The following is a 24,698-nucleotide window of genomic DNA, read 5'->3' as shown; positions in this document are numbered from 1 at the left end:
TCTCCCCAGAGAGACTCATGTTAGAGGTAGTGGTCCCCTCCTTTCTCTCCCCAGAGAGACTCATTTTAGAGGCTGTGGTCCCCTCCTCTCTCTCCCCAGAGAGACTCATTTTAGAGGCAGTGGACCCCTCCTCTCTCTCCCCAGAGAGACTCATTTTAGAAGTAGTGGTCCCCTCCTCTCTCTCCCCAGAGAGACTCATTTTAGAGGCTTTGGTCCCCTCTCTCTCCCCAGAGAGACTAATTGAACCTAACCAAAGACATCCAGTATATGCTAACATTAAAGTAGAATACATTAAAGTAGAATAGTTGTGTCAAGTTGTCTTGATGTCCTTTGGGTGGTGGACCATTCTTGATACACACAGTAAACTTTTAAACGTGAAAAACCCAGCAGCGTTGCAGTTCTTGACTCAAACCAGTGCGCCTGGCACCTACTACCATACCCCGTTCAAAGGCACTTACATTTTTTGTCTTGCCCATTCACCCTCTGAATGGCACACATACACAATCCATGTCTCAATTGTCTCAAGGCTTAAACATCCTTATTTAACCTGTCTCCTCCCCTTCATCTACACTGATTGAAGTGGATTTAACAAGTGACATCAATAAGGGGTAATAGCTTTCACCTGGTCAGTCTATCTCATGGAAAGAGCAGGTGTTCTTAATGTTTTGTATACTCAGTGTACTGTATAACCCATCAACTTAGTGAATACCATTGGTGTTTAATATGAGGGTTTCAGCATGGAATATCCTTTCTTTATATTATTTATTTTACTATGTCAATATGTCTTTGTTGTAAATATTTTGGCGCCAAACTGGTGGCAGTTGTAAAAAAAAAAAGTACATTGTTGGAAGAGTTGCGGACTTAACTTCAAATTATGCCATTGTTGATAGATGCTTTTTTAAAGGTACTTTCTCTTGAACGTTATGGTTTCTACTAGAAACTCATGGACAATATGGACCCAGATATAAAGATCAAAAAGTTATTCAACTATAAATCACCAAACTTTCCATAGATTACCTGTTAATTACTAACATTATTGAAAATTAGGGTTAGCTTTCGTAAATTTAGCTTTTGTAAATTACCAGTAGTTTTGCAACCCTAACTATACTGAGAAATGTCCATGTAACTAAGGTGGGGAGGTTTAAAAAAACAATCTTACATCTGAAAACAAAGGTTTATAACTGTGTTTTCATTATGCTAAATTGACTGCAGTTTATTTATGTGGTCAGTTTTTATATTGGGTGGTGTCAAATAAATGCATGTACTTACAAGTGATATGAAGGCTCTATCATTTTTTATTTTATTTTCCTTTATTCATGTATTTTACTAATCTGTTTCACTGACAGTGTAGAAGCAGTAACATGACCTGTCCAGTAGATGGCAAATTGTAGGCTTATTCCATAGACTTGGATCAGGGGAGAACGACTGCCCCCTGTCATTGAGGATTTCAAGTTCACAGCCAACCGGTGTACTGCAGGCAATGTTGTCAGAAAGCAGGATCCCCGATTATAGTCAATGGGAGTATGGTGATCTTTGTGGTCAATATTCATGTATATATAAAAAGAACACATTCTGAACACAATCATGCTACCAATACGTACTTCTATTTCACCAGATGTATGTGGATTGCAAACAAGGGGATCACACAATCCAGACTTTTTAAATCTTTTTTTGTTGTTAAACTGGGCCCAGACCATACATTTTTTTATTATAGACTTTACTATAGTCTGCTAAATGACTAAAATGTAAAAATGTAAACATACATTTCACTATACTTTAAGCATCAGACAATACATTTCACTATTAGTTGGGTCCTTACCTGGTCTGAAATCACAACGTCAAATCACTGAAATATCTTCATTTCTGTTCTGGGAGAGATCCTTGGAATAGGTGTTGTTTGTGAACCTTCAACTGTAGCTCTGTTGCATTCTACAGTTGATCTTGTGATACAATAATATGTGGTCAAAGTCTGTCATCTCATTAACAGATGATGACTGGTGAGGTTTTAGGTGTGTAATAAAAGCCCAGTTTAATCATTAACAGAACAATATCTTCTTAACATCTAGTTATGATACATAGTATCCCATATTCACATTCACTCTTTTGATTTACACATACAAGCCCTCAGATAAAATCACATGCAACACACGCACACAGTACAGTGTACAGGTGTGTGTGTGTTTGTGAGCCAGAACCGTGGTAGTAGTATCAATTATGGATGTGGTGCATTTGTTGACCTTGAACACTCAGGATAAATCTTGTTTATTAGTATTTCAAATGAATGAACCTGGTTGAGGGCATTATTAAAATACAGAAGCAATTACTCGTAAAGTGAGAGCGTGGACACACATTCTGTCCCTTTATCAGAACAGCTCTTGTTAGAGTGCAAATGGTCCAACCTTTGTAGTCAATGCAGCCATTAAGGAGAGGGATTGTCAGTAATGATAGACATGTCATTTTAATGTACCAGAAGATAAGAGACTTGAGTCAGGAACAAGCAAAGGCTCACTCAGCCTGAATGTTACATTTCTAACTATGAAAAGGCATAAAGACTCTGGGCTGGCAAGCCTTGCAGACATTTTTCAATTAACTGTCGGAGGCATTCTCTCAGGTGACAGGAGACGTTTATGCCAGGGTGGCAGGCGCTAACGGGTAGGTAGGCAAGGCGGGCATGGTGGTATCTCTGCCCATTTGGGCTTGTAATGAGCCACTGACGAGCTTGTATGACAGCAGCCAGTGAGAAAGAAATACAAACTGGAAACAGCCAGCCAGGGATAAATTGGAGGGAATAAAGTGATTTGCTGGTCCAAACTCTCTCGCTCAGAATCTCTATCACTCTCTCCACCCCCTTCCGTCTCTATCACTCCTATTCTTGCTCTCTCCTCCCCTCCAAACATCCTAGATGCGAATTACGCCATGCACAGTCTGACGGAAGTACATTGGTTTCAAATGGGATGTGGTGCACACTAATGAGACTTTGCATATCATGATAATTGCAAGTAGCCAATAACTTTCCTCAAAAATAGTTGCAGTCTTCAAAATCTGTGCTAGTAAGGATAAAAGAGAAGCCAGTACAACAGTTGAAAGGAACATAATTGTGTGCCAATCTCTTCCTTCTTTTTGGGATTGAGATATAGCCTGAATCTATACAACCGGTAGAATGAGACGAAGTAAACTTCAGACAATTTTTTTGATCCGAAAACATTGGAGAAACTGATTTGATTGAAATATCCCTTTAATTCTGTCCTCGTGACCAAGAATCTGTGAGAATACCCAAAAAAAAAAAAAAACGTTATATTCACATGATCAACAATTGCATTTCTTGCACCCAAGATAGTATAAACAGTGCATTTTGATGGTGTGTCAAATGGTGCAATTACACCCCCTTGCGGAAAAAATAACAAAACTTGAAAATACTCAGGTAATGACAAATAAAAGGTGTATTCTGTGACTGACACACCTGAAAGGGAAATCACTTCAATGTTATTGTATAGAGACCAACTCTTTTCACATGTCCTTCACATCAAGTTTTACAATTGTTTGTGAGAATTTTGTATCAATAACAGGACAATTATAACCGTTTTTCAGATTCTTACAGAAACATCCTGAGGGCCATTCTCATGTTCGTTGTCATCTTTACAAAATCCCCTCTTATGTGTTATCTAGTAAGGTTAGCATGATCATGTTACCGCAAAAAACTACTTAAACCATCAATAAAGAAAAACATACAATCATTGCATTCCAAAATACAGATCACATTAACGGTTACAGGACAAGCCTGTACATTATTTTTTTCCTTCTGTTCCAATCCAACGCTAGTGTACCACCAACTCTGTGATTACAATCACAGTATAAAACAGTATCACTACCAATGCATCATTTATACACCTAATCAACTTAGGCGTTACACAACACTTTATGTACTGTAATGTATAGTGGTCAATACCAGACCTGGGTTCAAATACTTTAGCTAGGCTTGATTGAGTTTGCCTGGCACAATGGAACTAATAGAAGTGGCAAAACTGCAAATCCTGTCCATTTGGCACTCCAGGCAGGCTAAAGTAAATGATAACAGTACTTAAAGATTTGAAAAAAGTATTTGAGCCTATGTCAGATCATTACACAGAACGGTCATCAAAGGTCCTTGGTTTCATTTAGCAGCAACTTCACACTGGCTAACAGTTACTCTTTCTTCCATGATTTTACAGATCAGACCATACTGATTAATCATCGTAAATACCAAGGTATCCCATTAAATATAGAGATTCAAATCTCATAGCCTAAAATATCAACATAAAAAGGATTAAGTGTTTTTTTGTGTAATAGTGGTTTTAGTTTAACGTTAAATAAAGCTATTTCAAGGCATTAGTGTTTAAAGCTAAATCAAATATTGCATCGTTTGTTAGAAAATAGTTTAAAATAAGTTTGTGATATAAAATTGTATAAAATATACTGCAGTAGTTTGCCATATTACAGTAGTAGATATGTTTACAAGAATGACGGTGTTTAAAGCAAAATATTGCACAGAAAATATATTAAAATAAGATTGATATAAAATGGTATAAAACATTGTGACATTGCAGAGGTTTCCCATGTACAGTGGCTACGTAAAAATTAACAGTTGTTTCTTGACCACATAACTGCATTATTGGTACTTTTTTTAAAGAGTTTCAAATAATGTTATTTTTTCCCATAATACCGTGGTTTGACCACTACTTCAGCTGAGGGGAGGCAAAGAAGCCTCCTTGGCGACTTGAGCTAGTGGATGCCTTGCTCTTGCTTCCAAATCTGTAAATATATACAAGAATAAAAAACATTAAACTTAACCACAGATTAAGCTAATTAAGCACAGATATAATCCAAGCTAACGAGAATATTAAAAAGCCATTCAGACAGATTGATCACCCAAGAAACACATTTAGGGCTGACTCCATTTATTTGACTGGTCGATTGTTTGGTCGATAGGCTGTTGGTCGACCGAGATTTCCTTAGTCGAGCAGTAGGAAAAAAAAGTAATGGTGTACAAGACACCTGCCTGATTCGCGCCTGTCTGAGTGGACTAATCCATTGTGGAGGCCGTGGGGATGGCACAGTCCATCACTAAGACATGTGCTACTGAAATTGTACAGTGGGGAAAAAAAGTATTTAGTCAGCCACCAATTGTGCAAGTTCTCCCACTTAAAAAGACGAGAGAGGCCTGTAATTTTCATCATAGGTACACGTCAACTATGACAGACAAATTAAGAAAACAAATTCCAGAAAATCACATTGTAGGATTTTTTATGAATTTATTTGCAAATTATGGTGGAAAATAAGTATTTGGTCACCTACAAACAAGCAAGATTTCTGGCTCTCACAGACCTGTAACTTCTTTAAGAGGCTCCTCTGTCCTCCACTCGTTACCTGTATTAATGGCACCTGTTTGAACTTGTTATCAGTATAAAAGACACCTGTCCACAACCTCAAACAGTCACACTCCAAACTCCACTATGGCCAAGACCAAAGAGCTGTCAAAGGACACCAGAAACAAAATTGTAGACCTGCACCAGGCTGGGAAGACTGAATCTGCAATAGGTAAGCAGCTTGGTTTGAAGAAATCAACTGTGGGAGCAATTATTAGGAAATGGAAGACATACAAGACCACTGATAATTCTCCCTCGATCTGGGGCTCCACGCAAGATCTCACCCCATGGGGTCAAAATGATCACAAGAACGGTGAGCAAAAATCCCAGAACCACACGGGGGGACCTAGTGAATGACCTGCAGAGAGCTGGGACCAAAGTAACAAAGCCTACCATCAGTAACACACTACGCCGCCAGGGACTCAAATCCTGCAGTGCCAGACGTGTCCCCCTGCTTAAGCCAGTACATGTCCAGGCCCGTCTGAAGTTTGCTAGAGTGCATTTGGATGATCCAGAAGAGGATTGGGAGAATGTCAGATGGTCAGATGAAACCAAAATAGAACTTTTTGGTAAAAACTCAACTCGTCGTGTTTGGAGGACAAAGAATGCTGAGTTGCATCCAAAGAACACCATACCTACTGTGAAGCATGGGGGTGGACACATCATGCTTTGGGGCTGTTTTTCTGCAAAGGGACCAGCACGACTGATCCGTGTAAAGGAAAGAATGAATGGGGCCATGTATCGTGAGATTTTGAGTGAAAACCTCCTTCCATCAGCAAGGGCATTGAAGATGAAACGTGGCTGGGTCTTTCAGCATGACAATGATCCCAAACACACCGCCCGGGCAACGAAGGAGTGGCTTCGTAAGAAGCATTTCAAGGTCCTGGAGTGGCCTAGCCAGTCTCCAGATCTCAACCCCATAGAAAATCTTTGGAGGGAGTTGAAAGTCAGCGACAGCCCCAAAACATCACTGCTCTAGAGGAGATCTGCATGGAGGAATGGGCCAAAATACCAGCAACAGTGTGTGAAAACCTTGTGAAGACTTACAGAAAACGTTTGACCTGTGTCATTGGCAACAAAGGGTATATAACAAAGTATTGAGAAACTTTTGTTATTGACCAAATACTTATTTTCCACCATAATTTGCAAATAAATTCATTAAAAATCCTACAATGTGATTTTCTGGATTTTTTTTCTTCTCATTTTGTCTGTCATAGTTGACGTGTACCTATGATGAAAATTACAGGCCTCTCTCATCTTTTTAAGTGGGAGAACTTACACAATTGGTGGCTGACTAAATACTTTTTTCCCCCACTGTATATGGTTATATTACATAAGAACAAATGGTGCAACACTAATAACAATAAATGCACTTTCTATTTTGCCATCAGTGCCTTTTCCTAGACCATGTTGCTACGTCTATAACAGCAAAGTTAACCAGCATATCTGTGTTGAGAACAATGTGACGGCGGCAGCAGCGGAGTTAGGAGAGGAGAAAACAGCCCTCGTCTTAATTGTCTAAGAAAAGTGAGGAGAGAGGAAACCAACTTAATTTGGTCTATAATCAATAGTCTAACTGTTAAATGGGCCTGGCTTTATAGATCATCAATACATCTACAGAAATAAGACAGATTCTGCTTCTGTTTGAGTGTTTGTTTAATAGCCTACTGATTCCCTGAGCACCAAGCCTCAGCAACCACATCGGATAAACTATTTCCCAAATCCAGCTGTTTTTAATCTTTATTATGCTGTAATAAAAGCTTTACACTTTAAAAAATTTTTTATGACAAAGCGACACTTGAATAATTAGCGTAAACAATAAATAAACCGTTCCATTTCGGAATTAATGCGACTGTTTGTCTTTGCTGTAATAAAGGCTTTACAAAAAAACGTCAGACTCTCTGGTATGCTTATAATATATTTAATGTAGTTTACATTGTTCCAAACGGTCAGAAAAATGATATTGTAATCTATACAGCACCTGTTTGGCAAACATAATATGCACGCAGCGCTTGCTCCTTACCTTATTTTTCTTGATCTCCAGTATTTTCCACAACTAGTCACATTTATTCCACACATCTGACTTCCCCTTTACCTCTTGATCAACCAGTAAACATTGCCCCGTTTCGAGTTTATTTGTCACGTCCTCTGCATCCATTTTGCTGTCACGTGTTACGGTGTTCGGAGTTTGTTATAAGCAATTTATTGATGTGATTATGATATGCTATAGGTCAGGCCCTATTGGTCACGTGCATGCGATCCATACATGTGTCACGTAAAGGAGAGCAAGGGTTGAGGGAATAGGGAATGTTTTTCCTAAACAAATGAGGGATTTCGGTAACATAACTTTTCAGTCAGATATGGCTGTAATTATGTTGAAGCATCAGCAACACGGACAGCGCAATAAATAAAATCAAATTTGAATCTGACTTGAATCTCTGAAATGGTTGACGATGTTCTTTCAGGGTGGCCCAGTGTGTACTAGACACCAAGATGGATATCACCAATCAACACTGTTGATGTCCTGTGGTGGTCGCTGCAGCAGGGAGGAGAGAGAGACAACGGGTGCTAGTCACACAGTCACTCGCTGTCATTTTTTAAAAACACAGCGCTGCAAGTCTGAGCCCGGTCCAGCACAATCAAACCAAATTGCGGTCGGACTCCCTCTAGTCATTTGTGTGTCTTAACTGGGATATGCTTAACACCCCGGCCATCCTACAATCTAAACTAGATGCCCTCAATCTCACACAAATTATCAACGAACCTACCAGGTACAACCCTAAATCCGTAAACATGGGTACCCTCATAGATATCATCCTGACTAACTTACCCTCTAAATACACCTCCGCTGTCTTCAACCAGGATCTCAACAATCACTGCCTTATTGCCTGCGTCCGTAACGGGTCCGCGGTCAAACGACCACCCCTCATCACTGTCAAACGCTCCCAAAAACACTTCAGCGAGCAGGCCTTCCTAATTGACCTGGCCCAGGTATCCTGGATGGATATAGATCTCATTCCGTCAGTAGAGGATGCCTGGTTGTTCTTTAAAAGTAATTTCCTCTCAATCTTAAATAAACATGCCCCATTCAAAAAATACAGAACTAAGAACAGATATAGCCCCTGGTTCTCCTCAGACTTGACTGCCCTTGACCAGCACAAAAACATCCTGTGGCGTACTGCATTAGCATCAAATAGCCCCCGCGATATGCAACTTTTCAGGGAAGTTAGGAACCAATATACACAAGCAGTTAGGAAAGCAAAGGCTAACTTTTTCAAACAGAAATTTGCATCCTGTAGCACTAACTCCAAAAAGTTTTGGGACACTGTAAAGTCCATGGAAAATAAGAGCACTTCCTCCCAGCTGCCCACTGCACTGAGGCTAGGAAACACTATCACCACCGATAAATCTACAATAATCGAGAATTTCAACAAGCATTTTGCTACGGCTGGCCATGCTTTCCACCTGGCTACCACTACCCTGGCCACCAGCTCTGCACCCTCCGCTGCAACTTGCCCATGCCCCCCCCGCTTCTCCTTCACACAAATCCAGACAGCTGATGTTCTGAAAGAGCTGCAAAATCTGGACCCCTACAAATCATCTGGGCTAGACAATCAGGACCCTTTCTTTCTAAAACTAGCCGCCGAAATTGTCGCAACCCCTATTACTAGCCTGTTCAACCTCTCTTTCGTAACGTCTGAGATCCCCAGAGATTGGAAAGCTGCCGCGGTCATCCCCCTCTTCAAAGGGGGTGACACTCTAGATCCAAACTGTTACAGACCCATATCCATCCTGCCCTGCCTTTCAAAAGTTTTTGAAAGCCAAGTCAACAAAAAGATCACCGACCATTTCAAATCCCACCGTACCTTCTCCGCTATGCAATCCGGTTTCCGAGCTGGTCATGGGTGCACTTCAGCCACGCTCAAGGTCCTAAACTATATTATAACCGCGATCGATAATAGACAGTACTGTGCAGCCGTTTTCATTGACCTGGCCAAGGCTTTCGACTCTGTCAACCACCGCATTCTTATTGGCAGACTAAATAGCCTTGGTTTCTCAAATGACTGCCTCGCCTGGTTCACCAACTACTTCTCAGATAGAGTTCAATGTGTCAAATCGGAGGGCCTGTTGTCTGGACCTATGGCAGTCTCTATGGGGGTGCCACAGGGTTCAATTCTTGGGCCGACTCTTTTCTCTGTGTATATCAATGACGTCGCTCTTGCTGCTGGTGACTCTCAGATCCACCTCTACGCAGACGACACCATTTTGTATACATCTGGCCCTTCATTGGACACTGTGTTAACAAACCTCCAAACGAGCTTCAATGCCATACAACACTCCTTCAGTAGCCTCCAACTGCTCTTAAACACTAGTAAAACTAAATGCATGCTCTTCAACCGAACGCTGCTTGCACCCGCCCAGCCGACTAGAATCACTACTCTCGACGGGTCTGACCTAGAGTATGTGGACAACTACAAATATCTAGGTGTCTGGTTAGACTGTAAACTCTCCTTCCAGACTCACATTAAGAATCTCCAATCCAAAGTTAAATCTAGAATCGGTTTCCTATTTCGCAACAAAGCCTCCTTCACTCATGCTGCCAAACATGCCCTCGTAAAACTGACTATCCTACCGATCCTTGACTTCGGCGATGTCATTTACAAAATAGCCTCCAACACTCTACTCAGCAAATTGGATGTAGTCTATCACAGTGCCATCCGTTTTGTCTCCAAAGCCCCATATAATACCCACCACTGTGACCTGTACGCTCTTGTTGGCTGGTCCTCACTACATATTCGTCGCCAAACCCACTGGCTCCAGGCCATCTATAAATCACTGCTAGGCAAATCCCCGCCTTATCTTAGCTCATTGGTCACCATAGCAACACCCACCCGTAGTCTGCGCTCCAGCAGGTATATCTCACTGGTCATCCCCAAAGCCAACACATCCTTTGGCCGCAATTCCTTCCAGTTCTCTGCTGCCAATGACTGGAACAAATTGCAAAAATCTCTGAAGCTGGAGACACTTATCTCCCTCACTAACTTTAAGCATCAGTTGTCAGAGCACCTTACCGATCACTGCACCTGTACACAGCCCATCTGAAATTAGCCCGCCCAACTACCTCATCCCTATATTGTTATTTATTTTGCTCATTTGTACCCCAGTATCTCTATTTGCACATCATCTCTTGCACATCTATCATTCCAGTGTTAATACTAATTGTAATTATTTTGCACTATAGCCTATTTATTGCCTTACCTCCATAACTTGCTACATTTGCACACACTGTATATATATGCATTTCTGTTGTATTTTTGACTTTGTTTTGTTTTACCCCATATGTAACTCTGTGTTGTTGTTTTTAATCGCACTGCTTTGCTTTATCTTGGCCAGGTCGCAGTTGTAAATGAGAACTTGTTCTCAACTGGTTTACCTGGTTAAATAAAGGTGAAATAAAAATAAAATAAATAAAAAACTATTTAATCAAACAGTGCGCTTAAAGCATCAGACAAGCTCAGCGCATATAGTTGTTTTGATTAAAACACATTGGATTTGTTCATATATGGAAAAATACAAGTTTAAATATGTCGACCAATCGATTGGTCGAAAGAACAGACAACTCTCAGTCGACAATTTTTTTTTTTTTTGTCGGGGACAGCGCTAAACACATTAGACCCATTTGAGATATGCATTAAGATCTGAGGGGGAAGAGCCCTATGGTTAGAGTGTGCTGCTTACATGGTGGTGCTAGAGAATGTCTGTTTCATGCGCTGGGACAGGGAGCTGGAGGAGGGCGTTTTAGTCATCTGGTGTTCTGGAGTGGTCACTGGCCCCAGCATGCTCACTGTGTGGTGAGAGAATTAACACATTTAGGAGAAAATTATTATTTCAAACTGGCGAATATTGCGAAAATAATTTTGACACTACTGTATGTCTATAGGACAGGAGAGACTGGTTCTCAATGCTGCTTACCTTTGTGGTCTGGAGTGTTGTAGCAGTTAGCATTGTCTGGATGGGTGTGCTGCTCCACTGTGAACGGTCTCCAGTACTCGTAAGGAAGGTCCAACAAGCGCTCCATCACCTGTTTACATCAATACGAATCTCTCAGAACTGTTATCACCACTTAAGAATAGCCTTGTGTAGAGATAACAGTACTTTCAGCTGTGTGGAGAGAACCATTGTTATTGGGTACAGTAATATAATGTAATAAGAATATTCTGTTAAACTAGACAGCTGATAAATAAAATGTCCACATAATATAGAAATAACTTAAATTCAGCTTAGGGTCTGTGTACATCTTTTACATATGCATGTCTAAATACATTTGTATAGATCCCTACATACCCGTGGTTGTCTGTTGGTGTCGTGCAGGATGGTCATGGGGTCTGGGTCTGGGACGGCATGGCCCACCAGGGTGGGTCCAAAAACTCTGGCCAGATTGGTGATATCCATCTTGGTGTCTAGTACACACTGGGCCACCCTGAAAGAACATCGTCAACCATTTCAGAAATTCAAGTCAGATTCAAGCTCCTGCAGTGCCTTGTGAAATCAGGACTTGATTTTAAACTAGTCTTTGATTATGGGGGGCGGTTACCACAGAATTTAAATAACATTGACAGTTACATTTATCAACATCCACCACTACAGTTTACAAACACGTGCAGGCAGGGGCACCCCTTTTGACTGGTTTTGCAAGTTACAGATTGTGCCTTAAATGGTGGCTTGATGGAGTAACCATGAGGTAGTTTGAAGCTCTGCTATACCTCTGCAGGTGGATGGCCAGATAGGCCAGAGTGTCTCTGTTGGGTTGGGGCAGCTCACTGATGGTCTGGTAGATCATCGCCAGGCTACTGCCATCTTCCTGGATTTCTGTGTGCAAGGCAAGAGAAGTGATATAAGAAGAGCTCCATAGACAACTTACAAGGTGAAGAAACCAATCTGTCCAATATTACATTTTCATTTCGAGTGCTTGGTAAGAGAAGGTTCTTTCCATCTGCAAAAAGATGAATCAGAGATAATTGGCTTTAATATTTCAAACCCTCATTGGTTTGAATGGTGTCAGCATGTTTTATTGAATTGGCTGTATTTAGAGTACTATATAGGTAGAGAACATTGAACAGAACAAGTCTCAATAACTCAATTCTGCCAAGAATGTAGATAGACCCTTATAGTCCCAAGCTCTCGATTTGCATATCAGAGTTAAATGACTGCACTTGACTAACATAACCAAAATAACTTCTAAGTTTTACATTTATTAAACCCCTTAAAAGACAGCCAACAGCTGAAGACAGACCTGCAGCCTCCATGAAGTCGCGGTTGAGGCGGAAGGTGAGGAGGGGCTCCGGGAGGTTTCTCAGGAAGTCCTTGAGGAGGCCTGTGACACAGTGGATGTCCTCCACCTTGGCCAAGGAAGGCACCGTCCTCCCCCGCAGGAATCTCTCCTTCAGCTCCTTCACTGTGCGCCCCTCGCCTGACACGCGGTACAGACCCGTCTGACAGGGAGTGAGAGAAAAATAAAGAATGGGATGGAATATTAACTGGCAGTCTGGATGAAGAGTGATGACATCAGTTCAACAGGAATGATCAAGGTAAAAACAAAACATTTGTAAAGAGTGCTGATATGCGTAAAGATTATTTGCTTAAAATTGAATTTTGTAAGTGCTAAAATGGCAACTTTTGAGGCTGCTCACCTCATGTAAACCCCTGTGCTCGATCTCCTTGACACAGTGGACCACCAGGGCAGGGATCATGGGAGAGGAGGAGGGAGCGTAGTCTGCAAGGGTGCTTGGCTGCAACACAAGATACACACTCATGACATGGGACGTTTGGAAAAGGCATTCAAAACACAGATGGTACCGATACAAATCAGTCAGAATACGTCTAACAATACCCAGGACCCTGAATCATGAATACAAAATCATTAGTCTTAATTACTGCAGTATAAGCATTGCAAATATGAAGTGTTGTCAATCTAAGAATGTATAACTAACTCTGCAGGTGTAATACCTCTCTGGTCCTGATGGGGGTGGTGTCTGTAGAGATAGGGTTACATGGCAGGGGGCAGCGGTCGCGGCACTCTGGGTGAGCCACCAGCCTGCAGTCCTGGCACCTCAGGTAGAGCTTCCCGAACTTGGTCTTCCTTCCACACGGCACGCAGAACTCTGACCTGATCACCTGTGTAAGGAGAAGGGACGGGACAGACAGAGGTTAGTGAGACGGGACAGACAGAGGGTAGAAGAGGGAACTGGACAGTGCATTCGGAAAGTATTCAGACCAATTGACTTTTTCCACATTTTGTAACGTTACAGCCTAATTCTAAAATACAGTTGAAGTCGGAAGTTTACATACACCTTAGCCAAATACATTTAAACTCAGTTTTTCACAATTCCTGACATTAAATCCTAGTAAAACGTCCCTGTCTTAGGTCAATTAGGATCACCACTTTATTTTAAGAATGTGAAATGTCAGAATAATAGTAGAGAGAATGATTTCTTTCAGCTTTTATTTCTTTCATCACATTCCCAGTGGGTCAGAAGTTTACATACACTCAATTAGTATTTGGTAGCATTGCCTTTAAATTGTTTAACTTGGGTCAAACGTTTCGGGTAGCCTTCCACAAGCTTCCCACAATAAGTTGGGTGACTTTTGGCCCGTTCCTCCTGACAGAGCTGGTGTAACTGAGTCAGGTTTGTAGGCCTCCTTGCTCGCACACACACACTTTTCCAGTTCTGCCCACAAATGTTCTATAGGATTGAGGTCAGGGCTTTGTGATGGCCACTCCAATACCTTGACTTTGTTGTCCTTAAGCCATTTTGACACAACTTTGGAAGTATGCTTGGGGTCATTGTCCATTTGGAAGACCCATTTGCGACCAAGCTTTAGCTTCCTGACTGATGTCTTGAGATGTTGCTTCAATTTATCCACATAATTTTCCTTCCTCATGATGCCATCTATTTTGTGAAGTGCACCAGTCCCTCCTGCAGCAAAGCACCCCCACAGCATGATGCTGCCGCCCCCGTGCTTCACGGCTGGGATGGTGTTCTTCCACTTGCAAGCAACCCCCATTTTTCCTCCAAACAAACTTCCGACGTCAACTGTAGGTTGGAGTCATTAAAACTTGTTTATCAACCACTCCACACATTTCTTGTTAACAAACTAGTTTTGGCAAGTCGGTTAGGACATCTACTTTGTGCATGACACAAGTAACTTTTCCAACAATTATTTCCCTGTATTACAATTCCAGTGGGTCAGAGGTTTACATACACTAAGTTGACTGTGCCTTTAAACAGCTTGGAAAATTCCAGAAAATAATGTCATTGCTTTAGAAGCTTCTGATAGGCTAATTGACATAATTTGAGTCAATTGGAGGTAGACCTGTGGATGTATTTCAAGGCCTAACTTCAAACTCAGTGCCTCTTTGCTAGACATCATGGGAAAATCAAAATAAATCAGCCAAGACCTCAGAAAAGAAATTGTAGACCTCCACAAGTCTGGTTCATCCTTGGGAGCAATTTTCAAACGCCTGAAGGTACCACGTTCATCTGTACAAACAATAGTATGCAAGTATAAACACCATGGGACCACGCAGCCGTCATACCGCTCAGGAAGGAGACGCGTTCTGTCTCCTAGAGATGAACGTACTTTGGTGCGAAAAGTGCAAATCAATCCCAGAACAACAGCAAAGGACCTTGTGAAGATGCTGGAGGAAACAGGTACAAAAGTATATATAGCCACAGTAAAACAAGTCCTACAGTGAGGGAAAAAAGTATTTGATCCCCTGCTGATTTTGTACGTTTGCCCACTGACAAAGAAATGATCAGTCTATAATTTTAATGGTAGGTTTATTTGAACAGTCAGAGACAGAATAACAACAAAAAAATCCAGAAAAACGCATGTCAAAAATGTTATACATTGATTTGCATTTTAATGAGGGAAATAAGTATTTGACCCCCTCTCAATCAGAAAGATTTCTGGCTCCCAGGTGTCTTTTATACAGGTAACGAGCTGAGATTAGGAGCACACTCTTAAAGGGAATGCTCCTAATCTCAGTTTGTTACCTGTATAAAAGACACCTGTCCACAGAAGCAATCAATCAATCAGATTCCAAACTCTCCACCATGGCCAAGACCAAAGAGCTCTCCAAGGATGTCAGGGACAAGATTGTAGACCTACACAAGGCTGGAATGGGCTACAAGACCATCGCTAAGCAGCTTGGTGAGAAGGTGACAACATTTGGTGCGATTATTCACAAATGGAAGAAACACAAAATAACTGTCAATCTCCCTCGGCCTGGGGCTCCATGCAAGATCTCACCTCGTGGAGTTGCAATGATCATGAGAACGGTGAGGAATCAGCCCAGAACTACACGGGAGGATCTTGTCAATGATCTCAAGGCAGCTGGGACCATAGTCACCAAGAAAACAATTGGTAACACACTACACCGTGAAGGACTGAAATCCTGCAGCGCCCTCAAGGTCCCCCTGCTCAAGAAAGCACATATACAGGCCCGTCTGAAGTTTGCCAATGAACATCTGAATGATTCAGAGGAGAACTGGGTGAAAGTGTTGTGGTCAGATGAGACCAAAATCGATTTCTTTGCCATCAACTCAACTTGCCGTGTTTGGAGGAGGAGGAATGCTGCCTATGACCCCAAGAACACCATCCCCACCGTCAAACATGGCGGTGGAAACATTATGCTTTGGGGTGTTTTTCTGCTAAGGGGACAGGACAACTTCACCGCATCAAAGGGACGATGGACGGGGCCATGTACCGTCAAATCTTGGGTGAGAACCTCCTTCCCTCAGCCAGGGCATTGAAAATTGTTTGTGGATGGGTATTCCAGCATGACAATGACCCAAAACACACGGCCAAGGCAACAAAGGAGTGGCTCAAGGCCTAGCCAGTCTCCAGACCTTAATCCCATAGAAAATCTGTGGAGGGATCTGAAGGTTCGAGTTGCCAAACGTCAGCCTCAAAACCTTAATGACTTGGAGAAGATCTGCAAAGAGGAGTGGGACAAAATCCTTCCTGAGATGTGTGCAAACCTGGTGGCCAACTACAAGAAACGTCTGACCTCTGTGATTGCCAACAAGGGTTTTGCCACCAAGTACTAAGTCATGTTTTGCAGAGGTCAAATACTTATTTCCCTCATTAAAATGCAAATCAATTGATAACATTTTTGACATCCGTTTTTCTGGATTTTTTTGTTGTTATTATGTCTCTCACTGTTCAAATAATTCTACCATTAAAATTATAGACTGATCATGTCTTTGTCAGTGGGCAAACGTACAAAATCAGCAGGGGATCAAATACTTTTTTCCACTCACTGTATATCGACATTACATTTACGTCATTTAGCAGACGCTCTTATACAGAGCGACTTACAAATTGACATAACCTGAAAGGCCGCTCAGCAAGGAAGAAGCCACTGCTCCAAAACTACCATAAAAAAGCCTGACTACAGTTTGTAACCGCACATGGGGACAAAGATCGTACCTATTGGAGAAATGTCCTCTGGTCTGATGAAACAAAAATAGAACTGTTTGGCCATAATGACCATCGTTATGTTTGGAGGAAAAAGGGCTTGGCTTGCAAGCCGAAGAACACCATCCCAACCGTGAAGCACGGGGGTGGCAGCATCATGTTGTGGGGGTGTTTTGCTGCAGGAGGGACTAGTGCACTAGTAGATGGCATCATGAGGAAGGAAAATTATGTGGATATGTTGAAGCAACATCTCAAGACATCAGTCAGGAAGTTAAAGCTTGGTCGCAAATGAGTCTTCCAAATGGACAATGACCTCAAGCATACTTCCAAAGTTGTGTCAAAATGGCTTAAGGACAACAAAGTCAAGGTATTGGAGTGGCCATCACAAAGCCCTGACCTCAAGCCTATAGAACATTTGTGGGCAGAACTGAAAAAGCGTGTGCGAGCAAGGAGGCCTACAAACCTGACTCAGTTACACCAGCTCTGTCAGGAGGAATGGGCCAAAATTCACCCAACTTATTGTGGGAAGCTTTTGGAAGGCTACCCGAAACGTTTGACCCAAGTTACACAATTTAAAGGCAATGCTACCAAATACGAATTGAGTGTATGTAAACTTCTGACCCACTGGGAATGTGATGAAAGAAATAAAAGCTGAAATAAATCACTCTACTATTATTCTGACATTTCACATTCTTAAAATAAAGTGGTGATCCTAACTGACCTAAGACTGGGACGTTTTACTAGCATTAAATGTCAGGAATTGTGAAAAACTGAGTTTAAATGTATTTGGCTAAGGTGTATGTAAACTTCCGACTTCAACTGTAGATTATAGTTTTTTCCCCTCATCAATCTACACACAAAACCCCATAATGACAAAGAAAAAACAGGTTTATACATTTTAGCAAAGTTATTAAAAATAAAAAGATGAAATATCACATTTACATTAGTATTTAGACCCTTTACTCAGTACTTTGTTGGAGCACCTTTGGCAGCGATTACAGCCTTAAATCTTCTTGGGTATGACGCTACAAGCTTGGCACACCTATATTTGGGGAGTTTCTCCCATTCTTCTCTGCAGATCCTCTCAAGCTCTGTCAGATTGGATGGAGAGCGTCGCCGTACAGCTATTTTCAGGTCTCTCCAGAGATGTTCGATCAGGTTCAAGTCCGGGCTCTGGCTAGGCCACTCAAGGACATTCAGAGCCACTCCTGCATTGTCTTGGCTGTGTGCTTTGGGTCGTTGTCCTGTTGGAAGGTGAACCTTTGCCACAGTCTGAGGTCCTGAGCGCTCCGGAGCAAGTTTTCATCAAGGATCTCTCTGTACTTTGCTCCGTTCATCTTTCCCTAGATCCTAACTAGTCTCCCAGTCCCTGCCGCTGAAAAACATCCCGACAGCATGATGCTGCCACCACCATACTTCACTGTAGGGATGGTGCCAGGTTTCTTCCAGACGTGACACTTGGCATTCAGGCCAAAGAGTTCAATCTTGGTTTCATCAGAAAAGAGAATCTTGTTTCTCATGGTCTGTGTCTTTAGGTGCCTTTGGCAAACTCCAAGCGGGCTGTCATGTGCCTTTTACAGAGGAGTGGCTTCCGTCTGGCCACTCTACCATAAAGGCCTGATTGGTGGAGTGCTGCAGAGATAGTTGTCCTTCTGGAAGATTCTCCCATCTCCACAGAGGAACTCTGGAGCTACTTCAGAGTGACCATGAGGTTCTTGGTCACCTCCCAGGCCCTTCTCCCCCAAATGCTCAGTTTTGCCGGGCGGCCAGCTCTAGGAAGAGTCTTGGTGGTTCCAGACTTCTTCCATTTAAGAATGATGGAGGCCACTGTGTTCTTGGGGAACTTCAATGCTGCAGAAATGTTTTGGTGTCTTTCCCCAGATCTGTGCCTCGACACAATCCTGTCAGAGCTCTACAGACAATTATTTCGACCTCATGGCTTGGTTTTTGCTCTGACATGCACTGTCAACTGTGGGACCTTATATAGACAGGTGTGTGCCTTTCCAAATCATGTCCAATCAATTGAATTTATCACAGGGGACTCCAATGAAGTTGTAGAAACATCAAGGATGATCAATGTAAACAGGATGTACCTGAGCTCAATTTCGAGTCTCATAGTAAAGGGTCTGAATACTTACGAAAATAAGGTATTTCTGTTTTTTATTTTTAATACATTTGCAAACATTTCTAAAAACCTGTTTTCGCTTCGTCATTATGGGGTATTGCGTCCTAGAGCAAACCAACATGTATGTGTCCGTGAGAGTCTCATCTTTCCATAGAGGGGTCATAGTAGTTTGTAGGCCGAACCTTTCAGACGCCACAGACATTTTCATGAGAAGACCGATTTTCAGGATGTCTCATGGTCTGACAAACACTGCTCTAGCTCTGTCACCTGATGCGGAAGTGCGACATAGGCGGATGTGGTGGATTGAGACGCATCCAATGCATAAAAATAGATATCTCTAGCTTAAACTGATGGATTTTGATGGGGATTTTTAAAAATGCTAATTAGATTCCCACCGAACAAAAAAAGTGTATTACAGACAAAAGTGTATTACAGATAAAAGTAATAACAGAACGTGTACTGTTTTGGCAAGGAACTCGTGCTTTCGGGCCCCCATTTTGACTCTGGATGTTTTGGTTGGGGGCGGAGCCTCACTGCATGGGGTGTTGAGAGCCTCGCTAGCTGTCTCTGATTGGTCAGTAGAAGTAGAGTCCCAGCCCTGAGCAGCTGGGAAAACAAGAGAACGTCGAGTTTTTACCCCTCAAACTGTTTTTTTATTTCATTTTCTTCAAATTGAAAATGTTGATACATTGTGCGCATCTGAACATGGCTGTCAAGAATAAGGTACTGTAGGCTTGCTAGTGCCGTCTCACCGGTCCTCCTCCTGCTGCCGGTCCAGAAGCCAGGCACTGTCTCGATGGTGGACACAGCCTCTACCGGACCTCCGTTGACGGGCACTGTGATGGTGGTCTTGGTCACTATGGACTCGTTCACCTGTAATAATGCATATATAACTTAAGAGTCACATGAAATAATAATTTAAAAGGAGAAAGGAAAACACAGAAGCATTTTTTTTTTTTTACAATTTGTAGCAACTGATGGTCTACAGAGCAATGTTTTATTTACACGCAAACATTTGAGTGATGCGTGCGCATGCTAACATCAAAAAGCCCTGTAGCAGAATAGCTTTACACTGATGTTGGTACCTTGACAAACTTAGCAGTGAGTGAGTGATGACCATGAAAACACACGATGGCTGTAGCTACTGTATGTTCAACAAGTATATTATTCTTCTGGCTTTATCTAGCTCTACCTTGCCTAGCTTGGCTTACTAGGTAATCAATCCTCTGACATCTGCAATGTTGTAGACCATAACCATCTGATTACTTTTGTTAACTTGCATGTGCTACATCTGAAGTTGGATGTTGTAAAATTCACTTAAATGTAAACAAGCCTCTTTCTTGTGCCAAACTGAGCACGCAACTTTTCATGACGCAGACCGGAAATTGGTATTTTGACCGAAATTCAACACATTGAATACCAGTGTGCCGAGTGCTATTCAAATCAAGTGAAACTACGGTTAGAAATTTTTACACTCCAAGTTTTTCTGTAGTATTAGCTACATTGGAGTTAGTTTCAGAAGCCTGGCTACCCATCCACACCGCTCCAGCCAAACAGACCTTTCTTCTCAACAATTAGTTGGGATTTCCCTCTCTCCCGTACGATTTCTAGAATGCAAACACATTCTGACTGTTCTGATTGGTCCTAGAAACCAATTCGTTGGGTCGGAGCCAGCCTACATGATGACGTTATCAACTTCGATACTCTGATTGGTTAGAGAAGATCCAATTGCTGATTAATTTGTTTTGTACAATGCCCCTCATTTTGAAGTCACACAAACAACTTCTAGGATGGCAGTTTCATGTATGTAGCGATCAATAGAGCAGAGGAATTAAATTCAGGGTGAGTGGTCAGGCAATGCATTGAGTAGTACCCTCTCTGAAGTGCGGCCAGTGGAGCGGGGTTTCTTCAGCACCTGCTGGGGAGGCTCAGCAAGGATTCTGGAGGAACGCTGTGGAAACAAATAGGAATGACTGAGTTAACAATACTTCCAAATGACTGAGCATTGTAGAACTACATTCCCACCCTATCCTTCACTACAGATCCTTTAGATATAAAATGACAACAACAAAAAAATGTACGTACATTTCCATTGAGGATCTGTCAGGCTATAAACTAAACAGTAACTCTCCACTCACCCTTTTCTGGAGTTTTCTCAGTCGCACTGTCCTCATCACAGAAGAGTCACAATCCTACAGGAAATATAGAGTGATGACAACCCCATAGTTCATGTTTATATAGGTAGTATTAGTGTGGCTATATCTATTTGACACTTTTTCTATTTTGGCATATTGTATTCATGTATTTTTGTGATGGTGCCACTACAATGTCCAAGACAAATGTCCCCTTGTGGACAAGGTGAAAATGTAAAATGCAATACTTACCAGAGAATCATCAGTTTTGTCATAGCTAATGTCTGACAACAGGGAAGCAGATTCATCTATGGTGGTTAACCTGAAAGACATGACAGGAGGCTTGGTTGCAATCACTGTTCTGAATCTGAACAATCTGGGTCATATTCACGAAACACGAAACTGAATCAAACGGGACGAAACAGGGTAGGCATATCTAATTCTGTCCTAAAATATACATTTATTTTTGTTCATTGTAATGAACGCAGGCCAGACATGGATGATGAGGGCCTAATAAAGGACTGTACAGCACCTGTGGCTGGTGTTGAGGTTGTTCTTGGCAGCCAGCGCGGCCTGGGAGTGGGCGTTGAGGAAGGCCAGGGCAGAGCGCTGCTCCTCACTCAGGTGGAGGCTGCTGCTGGAGCTCTCCGCCACCAGCATATCCCGGATTAGCTGGATTTGACGCTCCTACACACACACACAGATCAGGAAATTACCCCACAATGTTATAGCCTACCAAACAGTGTGATTTTGTGAATTTCTTATCAACTCATAACTAGTAACTAATTAATCTAACCATAAGCGTCTTCAAACTTTGTCCTCTTTTTGACAATAAACATCACAAATGAGATGCATTACGCAATAGAAGCCACCACAACATGTAGAATTATGATGTAGAATCACCTGGGACCTGTACTGTAGCTGTCCTATAACTGTTTACCTACCAGTTTCTCGTAGTCTGCCTCTGCCCGCTGGCGCCGTCTGATCTCCACATCCACCTGGTTGCGGGCGTGCTTCAGCTTGACCTCCAGAGCCCCCCTCTCCATCTCTGTTTTGGTCAGCACCTCCTTGCAGGCTCCCAGTTCCTCCTCCCGCTGCAGCCACTTCCGCCTGCAGTCCTCAAAGTTCAGAGCCATCTGTATGAACTCTGAACAAAGAAGTAAGGCCAAGGGGATGGTTATTGGTTGAAGATCTGCTTTCATCTCATTCAGACTAGTTTACTCTTTTGAAGTCAATCTCCCCTATGGTTTTTCAGGTGAGGGGTGAAGGGGGGGGGGCATTGATGCCAACATTCTTTCAGGCAGGTGGCAACAGAGATGGGCAAGGGTCCCGCCTTGCCTAAGTGAATGAGCAATAAGTACTTTTGTTATCCATTTTAGATTATTTAACTTTTTTCAAACCTACCACCACCCCCTTTCAATTTTGGGGTCATCAAGTGTCTTGTGCAAGGGCACCTGGAATTCTCACTCCTGCAAACCTCCAGTTGTTAGTTAATCTTTCAATGTCATTACACCTGGGATTTCAACCAGCAACAACCTGCCAGCCAGTGAGTTTCTGGTCTGCTGAAAACTTGCCATCCCTGATATGCAATGGCATGGGCACGGATTCAACCTTTCACCAAAAGCATGCGCCACTGGTCACTTACGTGGTTCGATGCCCTCATTGAGAATATCGGAGTGTGCACGCAGATTCTGGAACTGGTTGTACAGGTTCAGCACTGTCGATTCCATGTCCTGATAAAGCAAGGTGCCAAAATGACATGGGGGGACCGGTCACGTGACAGAAACCCAGCAGGGGACTTCAAAGATTTTCTAGCAAAGACAGTACAGTATGGTTTAGAAACTATTTCTAGTATAGCTTTTCCTCTCCGACTTTATTTATTTGGTAGGTAGTTATAATGTTAGCAAGATTATAAATAATAGATAGCTAGCCTTGCTGCCAAAGTTAGTAAAACTGATTGAAACACTTTTTAGCAAGCAGGCTAGCTAGCTAGCTAACGTTAGCTAACTTTAGTTTTTTTTTAACAACACTTAAAACAAACATGAACAGATACTTACGGCCTTTGGTCCTTCCTAGAACAGTGTCCCGCGGCTGATGTTTCCAGCTGCTATCAAAGGCAACTTCTATTGTAATTCGTGATAATAAGTGGACTACGTTGTCTCTAGCCACACAAGCTACCACACCTGTCTGGTTCAACTTTTCCAAGGGTTTCAAAAACCAGGCGCCGAGGAAGAAGGCGTTTCTTCGGGCTGGGTTTTCTGACACTGCAGATGGCAGTTATTTGTGCATTATCGCCACCATGAGACTTGGAGTGTAACTACGCTTACAACGAAAGGCTAAAATACAGTCGAATAGGCCCAGGGTTTCCCAAACTCGGTCCTGGGGGCCTCTGGGTGCACGTTTTGGTTTTTGCCCTAACACTACACAGCTGATTCAAATCATCAAAGCTTGGTGATGAGTTGGATATTTGAATCAGCTGTGTGAGTTGGTTATTTGAATCAGCTGTGTAGTACTAGGGCAAATAAAACGAAATGTGCACCCAGGGAGGTCCCCAGGACTGAGTTTGGGAAACCATGGAATAGGGAACATACAACTGCCTTGTAAAAACCCATGTTGGTCGAAGAAAAAGAGAGAATACATAAGAGAGAAATTTGCCATGTTACATTCTTCAAGGGTCTGGGGTGTAAGACACCAATGAGATATAGGGTGGAATGCCTGTGAATTATCAGGTCTTTAGTCAGACACTGCTGCCTGTCCTCCTTTAGTTTGTCTGTCACACATGGGACATACCCCACAGCATCATTAATCAACACATGCTGGCGTATCTGGGCCCTGCATCAGCTTTACTGTGCCATATAATGAGGAGAACAGACACTCACTCACTCGCGGACACACACTAACATACAAACACATTTGGATCAAAATTGTATGTGTTTGTAAAAAATAGGACGACATGCAAATAGGCAAACACACACTTGTACACACATAGTCGCGGCAGGTAGCTTAGTGGTTAAGACCGTTGTGCCAGTAACCGAAAGGTCCCTGGGTCTAATCCCCGAGCCGACTAGGTGAAAAATCTGTCGATGTGCCCTTGAGCAAGGCACTTAACCCTAATTGCTCATGTAAGTCGCTCTGGATAAGAGCGTCTGCTAAATGACTAAAATGTAACTAATTGTCTTCTTTGTGTTTCACATTGCTCTTCCACTACTGTAGGTCCATTAGTCTTGATTTGAGATAATTGGACCTGTCAGTCAATAATACTGACTCTTTGTCTATATCTATTATTTATACAACAGGCTCGGCAAATATTCCACTAATCAAGCATCAATTAACTGCCGGAAATCTCTCCTCTCAAATCAGTCTACTTTGTCTTGGACTGACTAGAGAAGTTAGTGAGTTTCCTCTCTAGGAAGCTTGGCATCTGTCTTACAAAGACTGTGATATGCAAAGAGAATATGGAATGACTTTGCATTACCAAACAACCCATAGAAGGCATTTTGGGAAATAAGCCACCACCTATCATGCCAATGAAGAGTTTTACCAACAGAATGAATG

At 42.3% G+C, this 24,698-nt stretch overlaps 1 protein-coding gene across 1 annotated transcript; it reads right to left on the bottom strand.

Annotated features, from left to right (window-relative positions):
- Positions 1 to 3,220: 3,220 nt before the first annotated feature.
- LOC311122316 (rac GTPase-activating protein 1-like) lies at positions 3,221 to 23,346 on the bottom strand. The gene is made up of 17 exons (XM_084196695.1): positions 23,201 to 23,346; positions 22,789 to 22,876; positions 22,088 to 22,290; positions 21,676 to 21,830; positions 21,396 to 21,465; positions 21,150 to 21,203; positions 20,885 to 20,962; positions 19,764 to 19,884; positions 19,472 to 19,617; positions 13,410 to 13,577; positions 13,094 to 13,192; positions 12,697 to 12,895; positions 12,167 to 12,272; positions 11,748 to 11,883; positions 11,376 to 11,484; positions 11,142 to 11,247; positions 3,221 to 4,788 (listed from the first exon to the last, which is right to left on the bottom strand). The coding sequence occupies exons 2-17, from the start codon at positions 22,871 to 22,873 to the stop codon at positions 4,713 to 4,715; spliced, it is 1,911 nt and encodes a 636-aa protein (XP_084052821.1). The 5' UTR covers positions 22,874 to 22,876; positions 23,201 to 23,346; the 3' UTR covers positions 3,221 to 4,712.
- Between the last annotated feature and the right edge of the window lie 1,352 nt (positions 23,347 to 24,698).

Source organism: Coregonus lavaretus, assembly GCF_964263955.1.
Source record: "Coregonus lavaretus genome assembly, contig: HAP1_SCAFFOLD_2358, whole genome shotgun sequence".
In the NCBI taxonomy this organism is placed as follows: Eukaryota; Metazoa; Chordata; class Actinopteri; order Salmoniformes; family Salmonidae; genus Coregonus; species Coregonus lavaretus.
This window is presented reverse-complemented; position numbering and strand designations above follow the sequence as displayed.

Bases quoted from the DNA above. Each gene is read 5' to 3' on its own strand.
- LOC311122316 (XM_084196695.1), bottom strand. From the start codon at position 22,873: ATGGAATCGACAGTGCTGAACCTGTACAACCAGTTCCAGAATCTGCGT. The intron at 19,618-19,763 runs GTGAGACGGCAC...TTGTTTTCCCAG, and splicing joins CGGCAGCAGGAGGAGGACCG to CTGCTCAGGGCTGGGACTCT. The intron at 13,578-19,471 runs GTACACGTTCTG...CTCCTTACACAG, and splicing joins ACGAGTTCCTTGCCAAAACA to GTGATCAGGTCAGAGTTCTG.